Source organism: Mirounga leonina, unplaced genomic scaffold (genome assembly GCF_011800145.1).
Source record: "Mirounga leonina isolate KUSES-001 unplaced genomic scaffold, KU_Mleo_1.0 Mir_101664, whole genome shotgun sequence".
Classification (NCBI taxonomy): Eukaryota; Metazoa; Chordata; class Mammalia; order Carnivora; family Phocidae; genus Mirounga; species Mirounga leonina.
In genome coordinates, this window is record NW_023270175.1 from 14,097,969 (window position 1) to 14,120,161 (window position 22,193).

Here is a 22,193-nt window from a genome sequence, read left to right on the forward strand (position 1 = left end):
AGCCTGCTTCTCCCTCTCCCACTCCCCCTGCTTGTGTTCCCTCTCTCGCTGTGTCTCTCTCTGTCAAATAAATAAATAAAATCTTTAAAAAAAAAAAAAAAAGAAGTGCAAGACATTTACTGGGAATGATACCTGTGAAAAAGAAAAGAGAGAGGGTCACAAGTGGGAAGGGAGAGCTTAAGACCACAGTTCAGGTCTGATATCAGCCAAGGAGAGGGAATGGAAGTTTGATGAGAAGAGCTTCAGATGGCGGTATAGTTCTAAGAAAGTCTTGGCCAGAATAACCGAGAGTTCCAGTGCAAAGAACCCCATGCTGCCCCGAAACAGCGAGCCACTGCACCACCACCTTGCTCAGCCATTGGCTGGCCGCTGTTCAGGAAGAACATACCTCCCGCCTGAAAGCTGAGGCAGGTCCTGAAACTGGAAGCTATCAGCTCACTCAAGTCCTCGAGGCAGGTTCCATCTTAAAGGGAGATCCAAGCCATGCACATCAATGACTGGATGATACATTGAGACCTTCGCCATTCTAGAATTCTAACTGGGCCTCTTTATTCCTACCAACAATCCTTCAGACGAGCTTTGGTTTCAACTTGAGACCCAGACCTGACAGAAATGAAAGCCTATGGAGCATTAGAACTGCAAGAGAGAATCAGTAGGACAAGGTTGGAGAAAAGAATGGTTAACTGAATGCCTAACCAGGACTCAGAATCATGAGTGGGAGGAAGCCTACTACAAGAACAAGTGAAGTCTGGTCCTTCAGAAAGACTGTAATACATAGCGTCATGTCAGTCTGCCTAATGAAAACATGAACTCATTCGCCATGCTTCGAACTGCCACTCCTTTTCCTCTAGTGACCTTCTTTTCATTTGAACTCAGCCATGTGTTTCCATAAGTCCCTGTACTCTATATCGAATTGCATGCAGGCAAGAGAGATAGGAACTGTTGCTCATCTCTGATAAAAAATGAGACAGATTATCCCATCATGGTTTTCAGGTTTTTTAAAGCAGATAAAAATACCCCAAATACCTCCACCAAAGACACACAAGCGCACACACACACATGCACGCACACACACATACACACACCCCAAAACTCTTTAGAAGTTCCTTAGATGGTCAAAAAGGGTAAGTGGAGCTAAGATGTTTCCTTTCAGAATGAGCCAGCTGGATGAAAGCTGAGGACAGATACACAAGGGAACAGTCTAATCTGAGTCTTGGTATAACAATAGCACAGAACCCTTGCCTTCTTCTACAAATGCAAAATCAAAGACAGTCACTAAGCTTTCTGGAATCACCTGTACCAGAGCGCCATGTGCGCCCCTTGCCACGGAGCTCCATCTATCTGCAAAGACTTCTAGGTGCTTTGACATGGACTTTCCCTGGTAGCAATGCGAAAGTGAGAAGACTCATACAGTCCAGGAATGCTTCGACGGGCCTCTCGTGGGTCAGGGTGCACATTTCACAGCAGACAACAAGCTGCAGAAAAGTTCTACCTTGTTGAAGTCCCTGGAAGAAACAAAAGATTCCATCAGAAGCACAGGCCAGAGATGTGATCTGGGGAACACACAGCCCAGAGGTGGACATCCCAATGATGAGAGAGCGAGCATGTCTCTTACAAATTCTGTGTCAGGTGGTGATGTCATTTTTTGGGGAGTGGTTCCATAATTGTGTTCTCTTCCAGAATTCTAAGATGGTAATGTTTGCCACTCTGGTACCAGACGTAACCAGCATGCATACACTCTGTCAGTCAGGCAACCTCTCTCTCTCTTTCAAGGCAAGGTCCTGCATCAGGATCCTTTACACTGCATCCCCAGGAATGTTGTGTATTGTTATTTAATTTTTTCATTTATGTCAGCAATGATAGCTCAGTCATTGTGTGCAGAACCCTAGACTAACAACCCTAGGCATGATGAAAACAAGCACTAGACCTGGAGCTAGGAAACAGGTTTCCTAATCCATAAAATGGAGAGTTAGACCAGATTACTGTTTCCCTAAGTGTGCTACTTGTACACAAGATGATTTTAGGGAGTACACAGCAAAATTTCTTAAACTTATTACTTTTGAATTTGTATTAAATATGTAATGCAAAAAGATAACTATCCTCTCACTTCTGTGATTGTACAGATACCATTCTTTAGAATGAGGGTAAAGTAGATATTTAGGTTAAAAAATTTAGACCATATAAAGAAAAATATTAGGTAAATTACAGCTCAGATGATCCACCTATATGGCAAAAAACTATAAAGGTGGCATATGTGGCATATTAATGATTAAAATTTGGGAAACCTCCAAGGTCACTTCCAGCTCTACATTTCTTCCCTCATGGAGGGTCAGTTTGGACCAGAGAAGGCCAGGAGTGAGAGTATAGGCACAACAGCTAGGCAGAAGCTGAGGATATAAATGGGGGAACAAAACCAGAGCCTTGTTATCCTTAGAGATATAAAGTCATAAGACAGGCTTAAAATCATTCCAGGTGGGCAGAAGCCAAGAAGGGTATGAGTACCCTTACCTACGTTCTGAACAGAGCTGAGGATCTGAAGGATCAATCAAAACTACCTTGTGGTCAACACAAAGTGAATTAGATCTGGGTTGAGATGGTCCAGCAACAGATCTTCAGCACCCAGCCCCAAAAATAAGACCAAAAAAAAAAACAAACAAAACAAAAAACCCCAAGCATTTGGGGTGCCTAGGGGAGAACATGAGCCATACTGGACTCATTCAGTGCTGTACCAGTTAACCACTATCTTAGAAGACCCAACAGTTTCTCTGCCTAGGTCAAGACCAACCCCAGAGTGGGGGACTGTTGTTGACCCTACAAGTGGAAGTTAGGTCATGTAGCTGCCACTGGTAGAGGGGCCTCATGAGCAGGCAGTCAAGGACGCCATTGCGCTAGGGAAGCAAAGAAAAGGAAGCTAACGTATCTCAGACTCCTCTCTGCCGGGCCAGCTATTTTCTTTAGATTTCTTACTAAATTTACTCAGAACTCCCATGAGGAGAGACCTCTTACCTAGTCACCTCCCTAAGCTTTTTAGAGATCAGGAAAATGGGCTCAGAAAAAAATACATGACTTGCCCAAAGTCTCAGAGCTAATCCATTGCCAAAGCTAGGCCTCCAATGCAGGTTGAGCAGACTCTTGACAGAGCACCTTGCTCTTGCCCTTTGACCCACTCAAGCATCTCAGTGAGACAAAAGGCCAGCCCCACAAAGGTCACATAAGAACATTTGCAAAGACATAAATGCATAATGAAATACAAACTATACAATTATGACAGTAAAGTGATCAGAGAGAAAAAGGCTTAAACCAAGGAGAGCCTTGTGAGTAGGGGTTTGAAACCTGTCCAAGAGCCAATCTGAAATGCATCTTAACAGGCACCAATTATATCTGTCCATCACTCTCTTCTCTCCTGCCACATTCCCTCTTCCTTCTCTCTCCCTCACACACACACACCCCTCTCTCCTGCTCTCTCATTTCCCCTCTTGCTCTTGCTGCCTCTTTCCTCTTTTCCTCCCTATCTGCCCCATTCATATTATTAACATGCCAGGAAATAATGGGGGGGGCACTAGCTTACATTTAATTTTTTCAAGTTTCTACTAAAACAAAAGCACCATTCATAACACAGAACCCAAAAGAGGCAACCAGGAATAATATAAGATTGAAGAAGTGAACTCTGCAGCCTACTAGATCTTGGAATGTACCTGAAACAGAGAGGGGCCCACTTTGTTTAGAGAGAAAACAACTTCAAGTGAGATTGGGTCATGTGTTTTGCTTGCCAATAACAACTGTTCCCTTCTGCTCCCTTCCCCTTCCAGGTCTTTTCGTTTTGCCTGCTACTCTTTCCCTTCCTTTGTTCTTCCATTTTTATGTTCTAAATAGAAAATTCAAATGTTCGGGGCACCTGGGTGGCTCAGTTGGTTAAGCATCCAGGTCAGGTCATGATCTCAGGGTTGTGAGATCAAGCCCTGCGTCGGGCTCCATGCTGGACATGAAGCCTGCTTAAGATTCTCTCTCTCTCTCTCTGCTTACCTGCTTGCTTGCTCGCTCTCTCTCTCTCCCTCTCTCTCCTTCTCTAAAAAAACTTCAAATGCTCAAAACCATGTGTTGTGAACAATGCTACCTCAGAAGCTGGCATGTAAACACAGAGCTCACTGGGCTGGAGCCTGGCCTTACAGGCAAAAGAGGTAGGATTGAAGGGAAAAATCCCCACTGGTCCCAAATGCCAGGAGCCCAGCCCCCCTCCCCTAGGTACACAATTTCTCTGGTGGCTGAGGATTCACTTTCTTCTCCAAATGGAGATAGGTTACAACAGAGCACCAAGGGAATGAGGAGTTGTGGACTGGGCTGGGGTCCAACTTCCTACCTGGCATTTAGAAATCCACAGGCACTTGTCAACTTAAAGTTGCCAACTTTGAGACTCCCATTCTCCCTGTCCAAAAATGCCCCCATTGTAGTCAACCTTCCCTTCGTCCCTTTCTCCTTCTCTCTCTCTCTCAACAAGATCACTTTCTAGCCAACGTTCTAGCAAGATAAATTGAAAGAATTCTGTTTTCTTCCCCAGGCTCTCAAATCATGTCCTCTAAAACAGTGCTTCTCAAACTATCTGTGAAGAAGGGCCAGTTTTTTCCTCCAAATTTTCACAGATCAATAGAAGTAAATTACTAAAAACATGAAATAAACAAAACAAGATATATAAAAATACAAGCCAAATTTTTTAGTATTACACTTAACAGACATAATATTACCCTGTCAAATTGCTATAAATATTTGTAAAAGCTTGCTTTCTGTTTCTTTCCTTATTTCATCTCTGATTACTAACAAACAGCAGACCAGCACCAGTCCACATACACTTTTCTCTAAAGATCTTTATAGTAAGTTATTTTTCCTCTGTATCACTTGTATGCCCAATACCTTGTTCACTCCCCTGCAAGGAAGACAGAGGGTGGTGTCCTTAAGAACCTTATAGTCATAATGGACAGATAAAACTTGCAGAGCTTTTGATAACTGACATGGAGACAGAACAGGTGCTAGGACAGGGAATGAAGAGAAGGCAGAGTATGGAGAATCAAAATTCTGCGTAGCATGGCCAGACAAGACCTTTCAGAAAAGATGACTTTGAAACAATGATACAAATGATGAGAAAGATCCAATTATATAAAGAATCGGGAATGTTCATGTCATGCATAGGGAACAGCATGTGCCAAGGTCCTGAGGCAGAAAAGAGTTTGATACCTTCTCTGAACTGTCAGAAGGCAATTTTGGCTAGAGCAGAGTGAGTTCCAGATTATGTAAGGTGTTAGTAAGCCTAGTTAAGGGAGTTTTAGCTGTTTGCCAACAGTGACAGGAAGCCACTGAAGAATTTCAAGCTGGGGCAGGGGTGCATGATCCGATTTTTGCTTTAAAAAAATCAGTGTCAAATGGATGGATTTTATGGTATTTAAATTATACCTCCATACAACTATTAATAAAAGAGATTGGTGGCTATTTTTCCTGCTAATAGCACTTATATCAACTTATAGTCATATAAATAATTCCCCCTGGACTAAAGTGCCATGAGGTCAGGGCAAGTTTGATATGGCTCACTATCTTACCAATGGATAGCACTTAAAAGGTTTCAAAGTATGTTGATTGGATTAGAGAATAGAACAGTGAGCTAACAATACAAGCAACCTATAATCAAGTGTTAATTTATATGGTGTAATCTTCAACTCCACACACTACACCCTCCCAGGAGGATGGACCTGCTTCTAGAAAAAGACTTGTGTCTCTCATTAGCAACCTGGTAACTTGAGTCACCACAATTACTATGCATTTCCCTATCGAAGCATCACCCACATGAACAATTCAAATGACACTAAAGACATAGCCAGCCTTCATCCAAATTATGAGATAGATACTTGCCCTTGGCAGCTTCCTAACCCTCTTTCTACTGCTTTTATCTTCCCTATAGGCAAGCCACTTTTTCCATTTCTCACCCACAATCTGCTATCAGCTCAATGAAAGTCACCCAACTTATCTGGTCTCTGTTTTCCTTTTGGAACAAAATGTACCTTAAGAATAGTATTATATGAAGGAAATCTCCACATAATATCTTGAAAATAAGTGCTCTAAAAAGTAAGCTTTGAATATATTTATTTGCAACTCTCCATTATCCACAGTACCAGAAGGAAATTGAATTACAATATGTATAAATCAAGGGAGACAGGATAACACTAAAGTCATTTGAATCTTTGCACACTGACTTGTCTGGCTATTCTCAAATCGGGATAATCTGTGTTTGGATGCCAATTGTGTAACCAGTATCTGTATAAAAGATGACCCTGGAGAATCAGTCAGTAAAGGGTAGCTTACAAGTCCCCATGTGAACCGCTTAGACACAAAAGTCATGGTTGGTTTTATAAAGTTGCATTCAGATGTGGGCAACAGTACACTGGCTCAAACAGATGTATCGTGATCGAGAAGTGGTATGATTGATGAAATATAGCAGAACTTACAAATCCAAATGAGTAGGTTCCCTCTCAAGGGAATAACTCCTGGAGATTATATCCATATTTCCAACAAATATTGCCATTGTTACACAGAGGCAAATAGTCAACTGCACAGATACCCAAAACATAAAAAATGAGAAAATAGAGTTTCAACTCATCCTATCTGTGAGCACTAGGATCGCCTCAGTCTTCCTCTGCCTTCTCTCATCTCTTTTCATCTCTCCTTCTGCACACTGTTTTGGCCCAACTAAAGGAAAAGATACCATCCTGGCAATTAGCCAAACAACAACAATTTTAATCAAACAGAACTGGTGAGACGCAAACAGCACTAGAACTTGTTAAGTCCAGTCTAAGCAAAAGCCATTGAGTACCTCATCATCACATCTAGTTAATAAAATCCCTATGACATAGTAAAAGGGGCTCAACAGAAATTCCACCTCATACAGCAGGGAATTGGGAACCATGGAGTCACTTAGCAGGGATGCTGTGACAATACACATATACTTATTCCATGGAAGGCATGGGAAGGCATGCAGTAATGAAGGACAAAAGCCCATAAGCAGTCAACAATGTGCAAGAGCTTACATAATAATTGGCCAAAAAGGATTACAAATGGGCCTTCTTACTACCTGGTAGAGATTGTAGAGACAAATTTGATATCAATCTTCCTTAGTCATTATTTTACTAAAGGAAATAGTTCTTGAAGAATGAAATTTCAGTAGAGACAGCCAGAGCTGTCAGTGATGAAGCAGACAAAGATAGCACTGTTCAAAAGGGCATGGATATGACTAGAGCATGAGGTCTCTTGAAGGAAGTGGTACAGGTGAGCCAGGGGAGCAGAAAATAACAAATAATGGAAATTCTCAAAGGCCAAGTCAAGACATTTGGCTGTTAATACATCTGTAGAAAGTAGGGAATCATTGCAATGTTTTGAGGAAAGGAATATTATGCTCTAACTGGTATTTTAGGAAGGTAAGTGTATTTATTTATTTATTTATTTAAGATTTATTTATTTATTTGAGAGAGAGCAAAAGAAAATATGAGTTGGGGGAGGGGCAGAAGGAAAGGGAGAGAGAGAATCTCAAGCAGACTCCCCACTGAGCACAGTGCCTGACACGGGGCTTGATCCCAGGACCCTGAGATCATGACCTGAGCTGAAATTGAGTTGGGTACTCAACCAACCGAGCCACCCAGGCATCCCAGGAAAGTAAATTTATTATGTGAAGAATGAACTGGAGAGGTAAAGAACTGGACTTTAGAGCACCAACTAGGAAGCTAGGACAATAATCTAGGCCAGTGGTTCTCAAACCTACTTGTGCTTCCAAGTCACTTGATGAATTTATAAAACTACAGGTGTATGGGCCTCACACCCACTGACCCAGTAGACCTAAAGTACATTAATTAAAATAAGGGATACAGGAAGAGGAAGAGATTTTGAGGGAATATAGTAACTTTCCTTTGGGGCACATTCTTTTTAAGATGCTCATGGAATATGGAAGTTAATATAATCAGCAGGCAGTTAGGAAAGGGGTGCTGGAGTATGAGACAGGCTCTAATTGGAGACTCATTGGTGTCTCATTCAAAGTGAACTCAAATTAAAAATTCCAAAAGAAAACAAGAGTTAGTTAATTTTATAGACTCTAAAGCTTCAACATGTAACAAATTCATTGGCTGACGTACTATGTATGGTAAGTGTCATCCTCTTGAAAAAGTAGGTTCTCAGAGGCCAGCTAGATGAGAAATCATGACTACCTCTACACTCAAAATTAAAAATGGAAAAAAAGGTAAAGAAAAAACAAAGAAGAAATTCTAGTATCTTTGTTTGGATAGGAGATGCCAGAAGGTGAAACCAGTTTTTAAGCAAAAAATGAACTGCTATGATTCAGCAAAGGGATAGAACAGTTGCTATAAAACAGCAACCTGCTTAAGCAAAATGAGCCATTTTTTCCCATGCAAAATATCAAAGAAATCCACTGGAACATTTTATTTTTAATAAAAATATGTTATTTTAAAATGCATAATTTTTAATAGCAGATGAAGCTCAGTGAGAAAATAGAATTCATGACACAGAAATTTCTTTTGGAGTCAGACATGCTAAAATACATGTATTAAATAAAAGGATATGGGTTTTCTGTCCTTTTTTGAGCAGTCGCCATTGGGAAAAGTACTCAGGTCAGGCACATAAACCCTGAAACAAAAGTCAGAACAAACTAAAAAGACTTAAAGAACTTTAAACCAAATGTCAATTTAGTTTTGAGCCAAGAGCATGAGTGAAAAAGCAGAAACTCGTGAACTCATTTATCACATATTTAAACTGGTAATCAAACTTATACTTTTCTTAAAGACAAGAATTCTCTAATAACAATTTTTTAAAAATCTGTATCTATTTACATGTATTGCTGTCTGGTCACTGTACTACTACTCACAGACATTTTCAGGGGACCAAGTTAGAACTGGAATATAAGGAGAGGCTAGGCCTGTGGGCCAGAGAGAAGCCTGAGTGGGAATACTTAAGAGTATATGTGACAGAAGGAGGGCTCATGAGAGGGTTCAGAGCCAGCTGGCTGAGGGACCTGGGTCCCACCCCATGTGTGTTTCTGTCAAGGAGGAGTGAGAATGGAACTTTCTGGAAAAAGTCACATGATAAAAACTGACCAGCTTCAGGGGTGTAGTCTGAGGTAGCTGGCTGTGGAAAATAATTTGACAGCTGGCAGGCAGACAGGTAGGATGCCTTCCTCCACTACTCCCCACCCCTAACAACCCCATCTCTTTCCCATTTTACTTCTTGGGTTTGGGTGTTGAAAGCCTAACTCTGCTTCATTAGATTTTTTTTTTGAGCCATATTTCCTTAGAGATTTTTTCTTTTTTTCTTTTTTCTTTTTTAATTTGTTATTTAAATTATGCTAAGTGAAATAAGTCAAGCAGAGAAAGTCAATTATCATATGGTTTTACTTATTTGTGGAACGTAAGGAATAGCATGGAGGACATTAGGAGAAGGAAGGGAAAAATGAAGGGAGGGAAATCAGAGGGAGAGATGAACCATGAGAGACTATGGACTCTGAGAAACAAACAGGGTTTTAGAGGGGAGGGGGTGGGGGGATGGGTTAGCCTGGTGATGGGTATTAAGGAGGGCACGTACTGCATGGAGCACTGGGTGTTATACAAAAACAATGGATCGTGGATCACTACATCAAAAACTAATGATGTGGGTGCCTGGGTGGCTAAGTTGATTAAGCGACTGTCTTCGTCTCAGGTCATGATCCTGGAGTCCCTGGATCGAGTCCCGCATCAGGCTCCCTGCTCGGCAGGGAGTCTGCTTCTCCCTCTGACCCTCCCCCTTCTCATGTGCTCTCTCTCTCATTCTCTCTCTCTCAAATAAATAAATAAATAAAATCTTAAAAAAAAAAACTAATGATGTACTGTATGGTGACTAACATAATAAAATTAAAAATAAATAAATAAATAAATAAAAATTCAATTTAGTTAACATATAGTATATTATTAGTTTCAGGGGTAGAATTTAGTGATTCATCACTTGCATAGAACACCCAGTGCTCATTCCATCAAATGCCCTCCTTAATGCCCATCACCCAGTTACCCCATCCCCCCACACCCCTCCCGTCCAGCAACCCTCAGTTTGTTTCCTAGAGTTAAGAGTTTCTTATGGCTTGCCTCCCTGTTTTCATTTTATTTTATTTTTCCTTCACTTCCCCTATGTTTATCTGCTTTGTTTTTTAAATTCCACATATGAGTGAAATCATATGGTATTTGTCTTTCTCTGACTGACTTATTTCACTTAGCATAATACCCTCTGGTTCCATTCACACCGTTGCAAATGGCAAGATTTCATTCTTTTTGATGGCTGAGTAATATGCTATTGTTTATCCATTCATCTGTCAATGGACATTTGGGCTCTTTCCATAGTTTGGTTATTGTGGACATGGCTGATATAAATATTGGGGTGCATATGCCCTTCAAATCACTATATTTGTATCCTTTGGATAAATACTTAGTAGTGCAATTGCTGGGTCAGAGGGTAGTTCTATTTTTAACTTTTTGAGGAACCTCCATCCTGTTTTCCAGAGTGGCTGCACCAGTTTACATTCCCACCAACAGTGTAAGAGGGTTCCCCTTTCTCCACATCCTCACCATCATCTGTCATTTCCTGAGATGTTAATTTTAGCCATTCTGACCAGTGTGAGGTGGTATCTCATTGTGGTTTTGATTTGTATTTCCATGATGCCAAGTGATGTTGAGCATTTTTTCATGTGTCTGTTAGCCATTTGTATGTCTTCTTCAGAGAAGTGTCTTTTCATGTCTTCTGCCCATTTCTTAACTGGATTTTTTTGGTTTGGGGTTGTGAGTCTGCTAAGTTCTTTATAGATTTTGATACCAGCCCTTTATCTGATATGTCATTTGTGAATATTTTCTCCCATTCCATAGGTTGCCTTTTAGTTTTGTTGATTGTTTCCTTTGCCGTGCAGAAGTCTTTATCTTGATGAAGTCCCAATAGTTCATTTTTGCTTTTGTTTCCCTTGCCTCTGGAGACATGTCTAGCAAGAACTTGCCACGGCTAAGGTCAAGGAGGTTGCTGCCTATGTTTTCTTCTAGGATTTTGATGCATTCCTCTCTCACATTTAGGTCTTTCATCTATTTTGAGTCATTAGATTTTTCCAGAAGTTTTAAGTACTTAAGAACTCTAAATTCGCCACATAGCAGATTTTGGTAGCCATCCCCCAGTGCTGGTGATCATGGGAAGGAAGGACATGGGGGACTAGGAGGAAAGTGGCTCTCTCCTAAAGATCTGTCTTTACATCTTAATCCCGCCCTTTCCCTTCTCCACTTCTCCTAGTGGCTTTGGGTGATAAAATCTGTGTGGGCAATTTTACAAAGGCTTCAGGGAGGCCAGAGACTTCAGTTCTCAAAAAACAAAAACAAGAAACCAGACAGAATGGCAAGTCCCACTTGTAGATCACAATGTGATGGGGAGGGGGGCACAATTTTATAAGGTTTAGGGAAGACAGGCAATCAAAATCTCCCAAAGTGCAGACTTTGGGTGGCAGACTTCAAGTAAAGATCACCAAGAGGTAACAAGAAAAGACAGACCAGAAACCACAAACCTCTACCATCCCCCAGGCTCTCACTCTCCCTCTTCCTTTCTGCTGTTACCTACTGGATCTATGGTGGTCAGATCTGTTCAGTTACTGTCTTAACAGAGAGTTTAGGGCATTTGTCTTCAGTTTTCCAAACTCAAGGACTGTGGACGAAAAGCTCAAAAAAGGAAATCTAGCAAGAGTTTATAAGCAAGAATAATTATTTAAAGTTAAAAGGTAAGTGGAGAAAGAAAACCAGAATCTCTACCCTGATGCCACCATACCTACCATTTGTCTCTTTTCCCCCATTTGCTCATAGCATCACTTGTCTGTTGAAGGTTTGGCGGTCAGGTCGGCTGAATTAGTGTCTTTGCTGAGGCTTTGAGGAGACTCGGGCCTCAATTTTCAAAACATCATGGACTGTGCTTATCCACAACTACAATGGAAATATGTGAAAGAAAAAAGAACATGTTTTAAAACAATTGAACAGAAATGAAGGGTGGCTAAGAGTCAGGCAGTTTCTGCTACTCTCTCCTAACTTCCTTCTTTACCCCACTGTTCGTCACTGTTCTATGTCATCTACCCATTTTATCTGTTTAGTGGTCATTTCTTTCACATTAGTCTTTTTACAGAGGGTGTAGAAGTATTTGGCATTTAGATTCAAACTTGAGGTGGGTATGTTGCCATTTCAAAAAAAAAATCTAACAATTTTAGTTTTTATAATCTTGGGGACTGTCCATGGCCACTCGAACCATGGGATTTAGCAATATTTGATACAAAAAGAAAGTTCTTTTTAAAAAAAGAGTTTCAGAAATAGGATGATGAAGAGTCAACCAACTTGTACCTGTTAGCCAGAACCACTTTCTCTACAGCCCCCTCTCTACTATTCACCTCCTTTCCGTTTTCCCCTTCTACTTCCTTGAGATTTGTTGGTCAGCTCAGCTGTATTCATGTCTTTTCAGAGGGTTTAGGGAGAATCTAGCCTTGAATGTCTCAACCTCAAGGACATGGGTTGCTGCATCCAAATGCTGGGTGCCAGGAGGACATTCAGCCATAGAATCCAAGAGATTACAGATAAGCAAAATGTACACAAATGAAACAAAGGGAGACCGGAAGCCAGCCAACTCTTGCCCTTAAGCGACAAGATTGCATTTCCCTAAATACCCGTTACCTCCTTTCTTTTTCTACCATGCTTCTCTCTCCGTTTTGTCCATGGGGGCCGTGTTAGTGCTCTCTGCCCTTGTGGAAGGATAAGCCCTCGGGGCAGTCGGTAGGAGCTAGTGTTGTATAGGTCTTCCCAGCCAGAACAGTTTGAGGTGACCTTCCCCTGGCTTGATTTGTGTTGTTGTGGATGCAGTTCATCCCATGAGGACAGCCAGGCTGATTCCAGTCCGAGGTGTGCCACAACTCATTCCCAGGCATGTCTGTCATAAAACATGGATTGACTGTGAAACTTCTAGGTCCTCAGTGGTATGGTTGCTGTGTGGTAGAAAGATGAGTGCAGAGTATGCCTCTAAAGATGTTTTCAAATTACAATGTGTTTATTGGAGAGGAAGATACCCAAGCAGGAATATGTGGGGCCTACATGACAGAATGAAGCCTCCTGGGAGTATGTGGGTGTGATTGGTGAGGTAAATTTGAGCTGGACCCCTCCCTTTAGTATCCCTGCTAAGAAAAAGTGAGGGAACATCTTTCTGGAAAGGAGCGGAATGATGAGTAAGCAGACCAAAGTGCTAGCTGTTATGCCTTAAGACAGATGTGAGAGTCCCGGGGTCCTCTCTCTCTCCCTTCCTTTTGTTAATTCTATGTTGCCATTTAACCTGCTCTGGATATTAGGAAAACAGGAGTGTGATGCTTATCAAAGTGTGAGGGCCATAAGAGATACTACATCCTAGTGTATGCTGTGGCCATTGACCCTGAAGACCAGGATGGTGGCACAAGCATTCTCAACCCCCTTCTTTCAAGGAAAGGAGCTCCCCTTGTCCAGCCCAGGCTTTTAAGACACAGGACAGCATCAGAAGGCCCACTCTTCATCCCCGCCAGCAGGCAGGTGCACAGTTGGTCAATGTTCTTGTGTAATACCTGTTAACTGACAAATACAGTTTGGCACAGTGAGTGAATTAAAGCCATTTGTTAAAATTTTGCCCAGGCTCTTTATTTGTATATATGTTAGGGGGTGGGAGTGGGGAGTTGGGTAATAGGCTTAAGCCCCAGTTGGAGCCTCTACTAGACTTCATACCAAGTAAGTTTCCTTGCTGATTGTAGTGCGGGGGGCAGCAAATGGGAGAAAGCAATCTTAGTTCCCTTCATGAAAGAAGACTTTGGGACAAAACTCAACCTAACAAGTTAATGTTAACTTTGAAAACAGCTTTTTGATTATCAGAAAGGAGGAATGATACTCAGTGATGCAAACTCTTTGTCCAGTCCCCATGGACTCAAGGCCCACTTGTGAAAGCAAGAGGGAGGGGGCTGCAAGTAGTAAGTGAAAAAGCTGTTTCACGAACCAAGATGTCCATCGACAGATGAATGGATAAAGAAGATGTGGTATATATATACAATGGAATATTATGCAGCCATCAAAAGGAATGAGATCTTGCCATTTGCAACGACGTGGATGGAACTGGAGGGTATTATGCTGAGTGAAATAAGTCAATCAGAGAAAGACATGTATCATATGATCTCACTGATATGAGGAATTCTTAATCTCAGGAAACAAACTGAGGGTTGCTGGAGTTGGGGTGGTGGGAGGGATGGGGTGGCTGAGTAATAGACATTGGGGAGGATATGTGCTATGGTGAGCACTGTGAATTGTGTAAGACTGTTGAATCACAGACCTGTACCTCTGAAACAAATAATACATTATATGTTAAAAAAAAGAAGATAGGGGCGCCTGGGTGGCTCAGTCGTTAAGCGCCTGCCTTCGACTCAGGTCATGATCCCAGCATTCTGGGATCGAGCGCCGCATCGGGCTCCCTGCTCGGCGGGAAGCCTGCCTCTCCCCCCTCCACTCCCCCTGCCTGTGCTCCTCTCTCACTGTGTCTCTCTCTGTCAAATAAATAAATAAAATCTTTAAAAAAAAAAAAAGAAAAGAAGATGGAAGGGAAAAATGAAGGGGGGGAAGTAGGAGGGGGAGACGAACCATGAGAGACTATGGACTCTGAGAAACAAACTGAGGGTTCTAGAGGGGAGGGGGGTGGGGAGATGGGTTAGCCTGGTGATGGGTATTAAAGAGGGCATGTATTGAATGGAGCACTGGGTGTTATACACAAAAAATGAATCATGGAACACGACATCAAAAACTAATGATGTAATGTATGGTGATTAACATAACATAATAAAATAAAATAAAATCCAACTAGTATTTTAATTGAGTTTCATTGACTTTTAGATCAATGTAAGGAAATATACTTTTATAATATCAAGACAAAAAAAAAGAAAAAGCTGTATCACTAAAATATAAAGAAAGGTGAATTAAAAGAAGTGTAGGGATGTGACTAGAGAGGCACACAGAGGGGACCCTTCTGCATATTGGTTACATTTATGTGTTCAGTTCGTGAGAATTCATCAGGTTATATACTTAAAGATATGTGTACTTTTCTATATGATTGTTATACTTCAATAAAAACTTGGAATGTTGGGATGCCTGGGTGGCTCAGTCGGTTAAGCATCTGCCTTCGGCTCAGGTCATGATCCCAGGGTCCTGGGATCGAGCCCCACATCGGGCTCCTTGCTCAGTGGGGAGCCTGTTTCTCCCTCTGGCTGCCACTCCCCCTGCTTGTGCTCTCTCTCTCTGACAAATAAATAAATAAAATCTTAAAAAAAACTTGGATTGCAAAAAAAAGAAAAGAAAACTTTAGAGGACTAACAGGTGTATGCATTTATCAGAACTCATTAAGTGCTACATTTAAGATTTGTCTGTTTCATCGGATGTAAATTTTACCAGAAAGAAAGAAAGATGCAAACACTGAACTCTAGTTAATGACCTGCCTGCCGAAGTCTTTTGGTGTGAAGTATACTAATGTCCACAACTTACTTAGAAATGCATAAAAAAAATGAAATGGATTGATGGATGGATAGAAAAATACTAATTGTGAAATCTGAGTTGAGACTATATGGGTATTCACTGTACAATTCTTTCAATTTTTTTATATATTTGAAAATTTTATATTAAAATGTTGGGCAGGAGAGTCTAAAGAAGGGAGGAAGAATTCTCCCCATTTATGAACATAAATGTTGGCTTCAGCCCATTGAGGACCTAAATGCATCCACTGCAACTAGCAAGAGCCAGGCATCCAGCAGCAATAGTGCGATTCCTGGGAGAAGTGTTCCAGAAGAGAGCAGTGCCCAGTGGAGCTGGCAGTACCCAGGTGCGGATGGGTTGGTGTGAACCTGAAGAGATTCCTTCAGAAGGCTTAGGTGACAGAGACATCAGATGGTAACCAGAGTGAGAGAAGAAAATGGTGGGTGATCTGAAGTAGATGTCAAGACTTGTTTATAAACACGTGTGAGACATACCCTGGGGTTTGTACCATCATATACAACCAAGCTGTCAGTTTCGCTCTTTGGCATTTCTGTAAGTCACAAATATTGAAAGTACTCATCATTAGAATCTGAAGCAATCTGCTGTGCTTGGCATGTTACGCTCAAGAAAAAATTTTAAACCTCTAGTTAGGGTCAAACGTTTCAACGCTTTCCCAGTTACAGGAAGCATTGTATTTGTACTCAGTAAAGAAAGACTAAAAATACAGGTAGATGAAACAGATCAAAACATTTGCTTGAAGTTGACACCTGTGTTTGTCCTTGCAGCAGCTATACTAAATAAAGACACAGGCACTAAAATGGAAGAATGCATATTTTCTCCATCGTGCCGGTAGTTTTGGAGACATAGTGCCCTAAGAATTACTCCATATCCAGCATTTTTTTGTATCTGTCCTCATCGTTGTTGTTGTAATTGAGATGTAATTGACATATAGCACTGTGTTCAGGGTTTTCTTGATTGGTAAAGAGTGGTAAAGAGTGATCCTGAGGAAGGACTTTTCATTTCCTCCTTAGCGTTCTAACCAACAGAGAGAGTTAAGAACACACCACCCCCACAGTTATGATTCTCTTTCCCTCTCTTTCTAGGGTTTTACCGATATCTTGCTGGAAAGAGTCATGCACGGGGGAGCCAACATCACCGGATTCCAGATTGTCAACAACGAAAACCCTATGGTTCAGCAGTTTATTCAGCGCTGGGTGAGGCTAGATGAAAGGGAATTCCCGGAAGCCAAGAATGCACCACTAAAGGTAATGTCCCATGGCATGCAGAAACCTTAGGCCAACTTTTCACAGCATCTCAGTATGGCCTTTATATATTTACAGCCATCCTGTGATCGAGTGGTCTTCACTCAGAAGTGTTTCAACGATGCTAAAAACCAAACGGCAGGTGCCGCTGCATTTGAAAACTAAACTTGCAAATAAAGAAGCGATTGAGAAGGAGGTCTTTTAAAACCCAGGGTTTGGGAATGTTAACTAATTTTTTAATGAATTTCATTTGTAACATGCTCAAAACAATTTACAATATTACAAGAACCTGAGTTGGGCAAAAAGTGGGGGCTGTGGGAATAGGTAAGGAAGATTGATAGTCTGAAACAGAAAATTAGATTTTTACATTATTTATGTGATTGCTTTGTGTTAATAAGTTTCATGAATCTCAGTACACCCAAGTGAATTGGGCTCTAATACAGAGTGCGTGTTGCCTATATGTATATTGAACGGAAATGTTTTCCTGCCTGGAAAAGTATCTTTAAAAATAATTAGATTACCTAAGTTGCTCATTTTCATGAAACCAAGATAAGAATATTAAAGGTAGAAAGTCATGCTTAGAGTGTACATTTTTCACATGTGTTCCCTTATGGCTAGAAATCCTATTATTTAAAAATTAGGAATTAAAACAGATAAATTACGGGAAAGTTATTCATGTAACACAAAGGATCCTTCAAGTGTATGTTTTAAGTAACCATTCCCTCAGTGCATCAATCCAAGTATGACACAGACTTTAAATTCTTCCTTCCTTATATAGTGAAAGTATGTACATACCATGGCTGTGGGATCCCTGTGATCAAGATAAGGAATCAAAGTAGAGTCAAGGCCTTTCCCTTAAAAAGGAAAGGGGGTGAATATTTCTTTTCTCATGGCTTCAAGATACCCATCCTCACATCCTCCCTGGCAAGAATAGAATAAAGGAGAACAAAGGGGCCATAGACCAGACAAGAGACAAATTCTGTATCACCTAGTCAGGTCCACCCTAAATGAGTCACATCAGAACATAATACAAGTGGGCCCTAACTTTATACAATTGCTATGTTCTAGAAAAGTAGTAAGTTACACATAATTTGTTCATTCATTTAAGCCACTCACTAGTTAAGTGGTATTCTGTAGTTGTATTGATTATAGTATACATGCTGGATTTTTCCAGGGAAGTCCCATTTTAAAACATTCTGTCCCATGGTCAGATCAGGTGTCCTTATATGTTTCAGCAAGTATGGTCGCAATCCCTGTGATGTTAGGGGTAGGGTTTGCAGTCCAATTTTTTTAGGATAATTATTTTAATTTTTATTGAGATATAATTGACTTACAGCATTAAGTTAGTTTTAGGTATGTAGCATAATGACTTGGTAGATGTATATATTGCAAAATGATTACCGCAATAACTTTATTTACCATCCACCACTACCATAGTTACAATTTTTTCTTGTGATGAGAACTTTTAAAATCTACTCTTAGCAACTTTCAAAATACAATACAGTACTGTTAACCATAGTCATTGTGGTGTACATTACAAACCCAGGACTTATTTATCTTATAACTGGAAGTCTGTACCTTTTTGACCACCTCCACCCACTTCCCCTGCCCCCCCCCCTCCCCCCCCCCCCCTCTGGCAACCCCCAACCTGTTCTCTATCTCTGAGTTTGGGGTTTGGTTTTTTTTTTTTTTTTTTTTTTTGATTCTGTATTTAAGTGAGATCATACAGTATTTGTCTTTCTCTGTCTGACTTAATTTCATTTAGCATAATGCCCTCAAGGTCCATCCATGCTGTCACAAATAGCAGCATTTCCTTCCGTTTTGTGGCTGAATAATATTCCACTGTATGTATATACCATATTTTCTTTATCCACTCATTTGTTGATGGACACTTAGATTGTTTCCATGTCTTGGATATTGTAAATAATGCTGCACTGAACCGCAGATATCTTTTTGTAATAGTGATTTTGTTTCTTTTGAAATAAATACCCGGAAGTGGAATTGCTAGATCATATGGTATTTCTATTTTTAATTTTTTGAGGCGCCTCCTACTGTTTTCCATAGTAGCTACACCAGCTTACATTTCCACCAACAGTGCAAGAGGGTGCTCTTTACTCCACATTTTTGCCAACACTATTTCCTGTCCTTTTGATTCTAGCCATTGTAACAGGTGTGAGGTGATATCTCATGTGCTTTTGATTTGCATTTCCCTGATGATTCAAATTTTGTACTTACATTCAGATTCAATGTACTAAATCCACCCACTACATTTAAATGAGCTTATACAAATTTAGATTTTCATAAACTGCCTGTCTACTGCTTTGCCATCCTTAGATTTAGCAGATAATAGGTAGAGGCAAGAAATTCATTTATGCAATATTTTAAGAGGTACCTACCAAGTGTCAGGCACTGTGTCTTAGGCACCAAAAAAAAAAAAAAGGACAAGGGTAAAAGGATGAAAAGTATACTACAGAGTAGTTTATGTTTGCTCAGAAGTTGTAGAGGTTGTACAAAAGAGAAGGAAAACAATCTTAGCTCTGGATTATTCATTGATAACTCATGGTATGTATAAAGTAAAGTTCTCAGAACTTGCTGAGAAGAGGGGTTTGTAAGTAAAACCCTTTAAATAGCTTAAGAAAATGGAATCTTTAAATAGGTGGTTACAACTTTCAGATTGCTTTTGCTTAGTATTAGTCATGGAAACTCGCTCTATAGCAATCAGACAAAAAGCCCATTTTTAAAAAATGGTAATATTTTTGATTAGGAAATAAAATTGTCTGGAGATTACAATCCTGATGCTTAATTTATTCTATATTTTATGAATGTTTCCTTTGTGGGGTTTTTTTTTTTTTTTTACATGCTCACACATTGGTAAGTAGGAGCTGAAAAAGTAGAAATTAAATAGCTCTTTTGGCATGGCTTGGAATTGCAGACTATTCATGCAGTCAGCTGGAAAAGAGATCATCACCATGTTGGCTTTATGTAGTGCTAGGATGGACAGACACAAAGATTTTTTTTTTCCACGAGAGAACATATGCCCCCTGTTACAGTCACACTTGAAGATTTGTTCCTCAAAGAAAAGTAACATGAGGAAAGTCAGAAAAGTAAATTGATAGTCGTAGAAATGACAATGTATTCTATTCACTCTTGGTCATATTTGGACATACTATAGAGAGAAAACGCCCCATAGGACATTTTGCTTCATTAAAAAAAAAATCTGTAGAATTTTCTATCCTCCCAGTATTTGTCACACCTGGAAAACAGGGGCCAGCTTATTTTAATCAGACTTTGTTGATTCATTTAATAAAAAGGCCTCTACCCTGTCAAATCGCAGATAATCAAACCCCTTGTATTAAGTGACTGGCCTCATCCCTAGTAGAGCATATCAGTATATCCAAGGGATAGAAACTAAGTGTTCTTGCCTGAAAGAGGCAGTATCATGAAGTATTGCCTGTGAATTGTCACTGTTATCAGATATAAAACTCAATAACAATTGTAATTTTCTACAATCAAAAACCAGCTTTGGTTTTCAGCTCCCCCCAAGAAACAAAAACTGATTTATTGCTGGCCAAAGGTCCTAGTTCGCCAGAAACATGGTCCAGACAGAAATGATTAATGTTTCCCTCCAAATTAATTTCAAGCTGTCTAACTTAGCTATTTCCATTTTCCCCTAAGTAAACACCAGACTTGAATTTTCTATTACAAACAGCAATAACCAATCTACATATGCCATCCTTTAGCCTCACACGTATTTCTTTCTCTATAAAGGACCTGGCCTTTTAGTAGTCACTCACTCAAGACAAAACACAGTACCGAGAGCAAGAGAGAGACTCCCTTGAGCCATTTGATCTTAATAATCTTAACATGTGCACACACGAGGAAAGAAGGATCATTCTAGAATGAATCAAAGTCGGGCTTGCCCAGAGAGAGCTCTTGATTCAAATAATTAAGAGGGTGACTTTGTAGAACAAGAGGTGGAGCTGAATGAGCATTATAAGGAGCAAGGCAGGTTTTGAGGGCGTCATTTGTCATGATGTCGTGTTTTCCATACATCCATTTCAGTATACATCTGCACTGACGCACGACGCAATACTGGTCATAGCAGAAGCTTTCCGTTATCTGAGGAGGCAGCGAGTGGATGTGTCCCGGAGAGGCAGTGCTGGAGACTGCTTAGCAAATCCCGCTGTGCCCTGGAGTCAAGGAATTGATATCGAGAGAGCTCTAAAAATGGTAAAGACCATCATGGCTTTTTGGGGTGCGGGCAGGAGCCTTATAACAACACACAAAAAGTGAGACCTTGGTCTGGAGAAAAGCCATCCGAAAAGGGAATAGGATCAGAGTCTAAGAATGTCAGAGTGTGCAGAAAAATGAGCATGGATATGTATTCATCAAAATCTAGAAATCCCAAAGTAGAAGCTTCTAAGCTTCTTCCTTGATGCTTGATTTCTCGAAATGGCCAATTGAGGGCAAATGAATATTTAGTTCTGTGCCACACCGTGGGTGGTAAAGTAAACTCACTACCCTCAAGAATTATGGATTGAACATGTAAACAGCTTCAAAAATTTTAAACTTTCCAGAGATATGGTGTTACTTTAGGGGAACTGGGATATTCTCTAGGAAGCTCCTAAGTTGAAGGTGGACATTACAGCAGCATCCTCTGTCTCATCAAACAGCTCTTGAGTTTGGATGGACTGTGGAAGGGAGCCAGTGTGGTAGTAGTTCTTTTGCCAAAGAGAACCTTTCTACATGCTATCTACATGGGGAAAGGCAGAAACCTGCTATATTTCTAGGCCTCCTTAGGAAGCTTTTCCCCAATGCCCCAAAGAAAAAGCCTACAGAGCAGTACAAGGAATCAATAGCCAGTCAAATGCATCACTTGTTTTTAGTATTTACTGGTAGGGGATCATTTAAGGCTTCGGGTGGCATCCTTGGAGCAGATGTCCCTCTTCACACCAGGAGTAGTATTGGTCATTCCCTGCAGCCTTCCCAGCAAGAGCACTTTCCTGAATATTTTGCTTTATGCCACATGTGCCTGCATGCATTAAAAATGAGCCTTGGAGAGTACAAGCCTCTCTTATTTCTACTTATCTAATTATCCCAATGTTTGGGACATCCAAAAAACAAAGAGATAGGCAATGATAAGATAATTCTGTGCACAACCCAGCAACGAAGAATTTGTAATGGCCTCCTAATGTACATCATTTTGTGTAGTTGGCTCTCCTGCTGCTGCCTTCAATTTGCCAAGTTGGAAGCATTCAATCAAAAGGGGTTAGTAGCCCCTGTGTCTCTCTCCAAGAAAGAGGTATGACTCATTCTCCCATCATGTAGATTTTTA

At 40.6% G+C, this 22,193-nt stretch overlaps 1 protein-coding gene across 1 annotated transcript in view; it reads left to right on the forward strand.

Annotated features, from left to right (window-relative positions):
* GRIA3 (glutamate ionotropic receptor AMPA type subunit 3) overlaps positions 1-22,193 on the forward strand; it is a 275,026-nt gene that overhangs the window by 165,834 nt on the left and 86,999 nt on the right. Inside the window, exons 7-8 of the mRNA XM_035008174.1 lie at positions 16,700-16,861; positions 20,921-21,088. Of these exons, the coding sequence (XP_034864065.1) occupies positions 16,700-16,861; positions 20,921-21,088 (330 nt within the window). The remainder of the gene's footprint in view (positions 1-16,699; positions 16,862-20,920; positions 21,089-22,193) is intronic.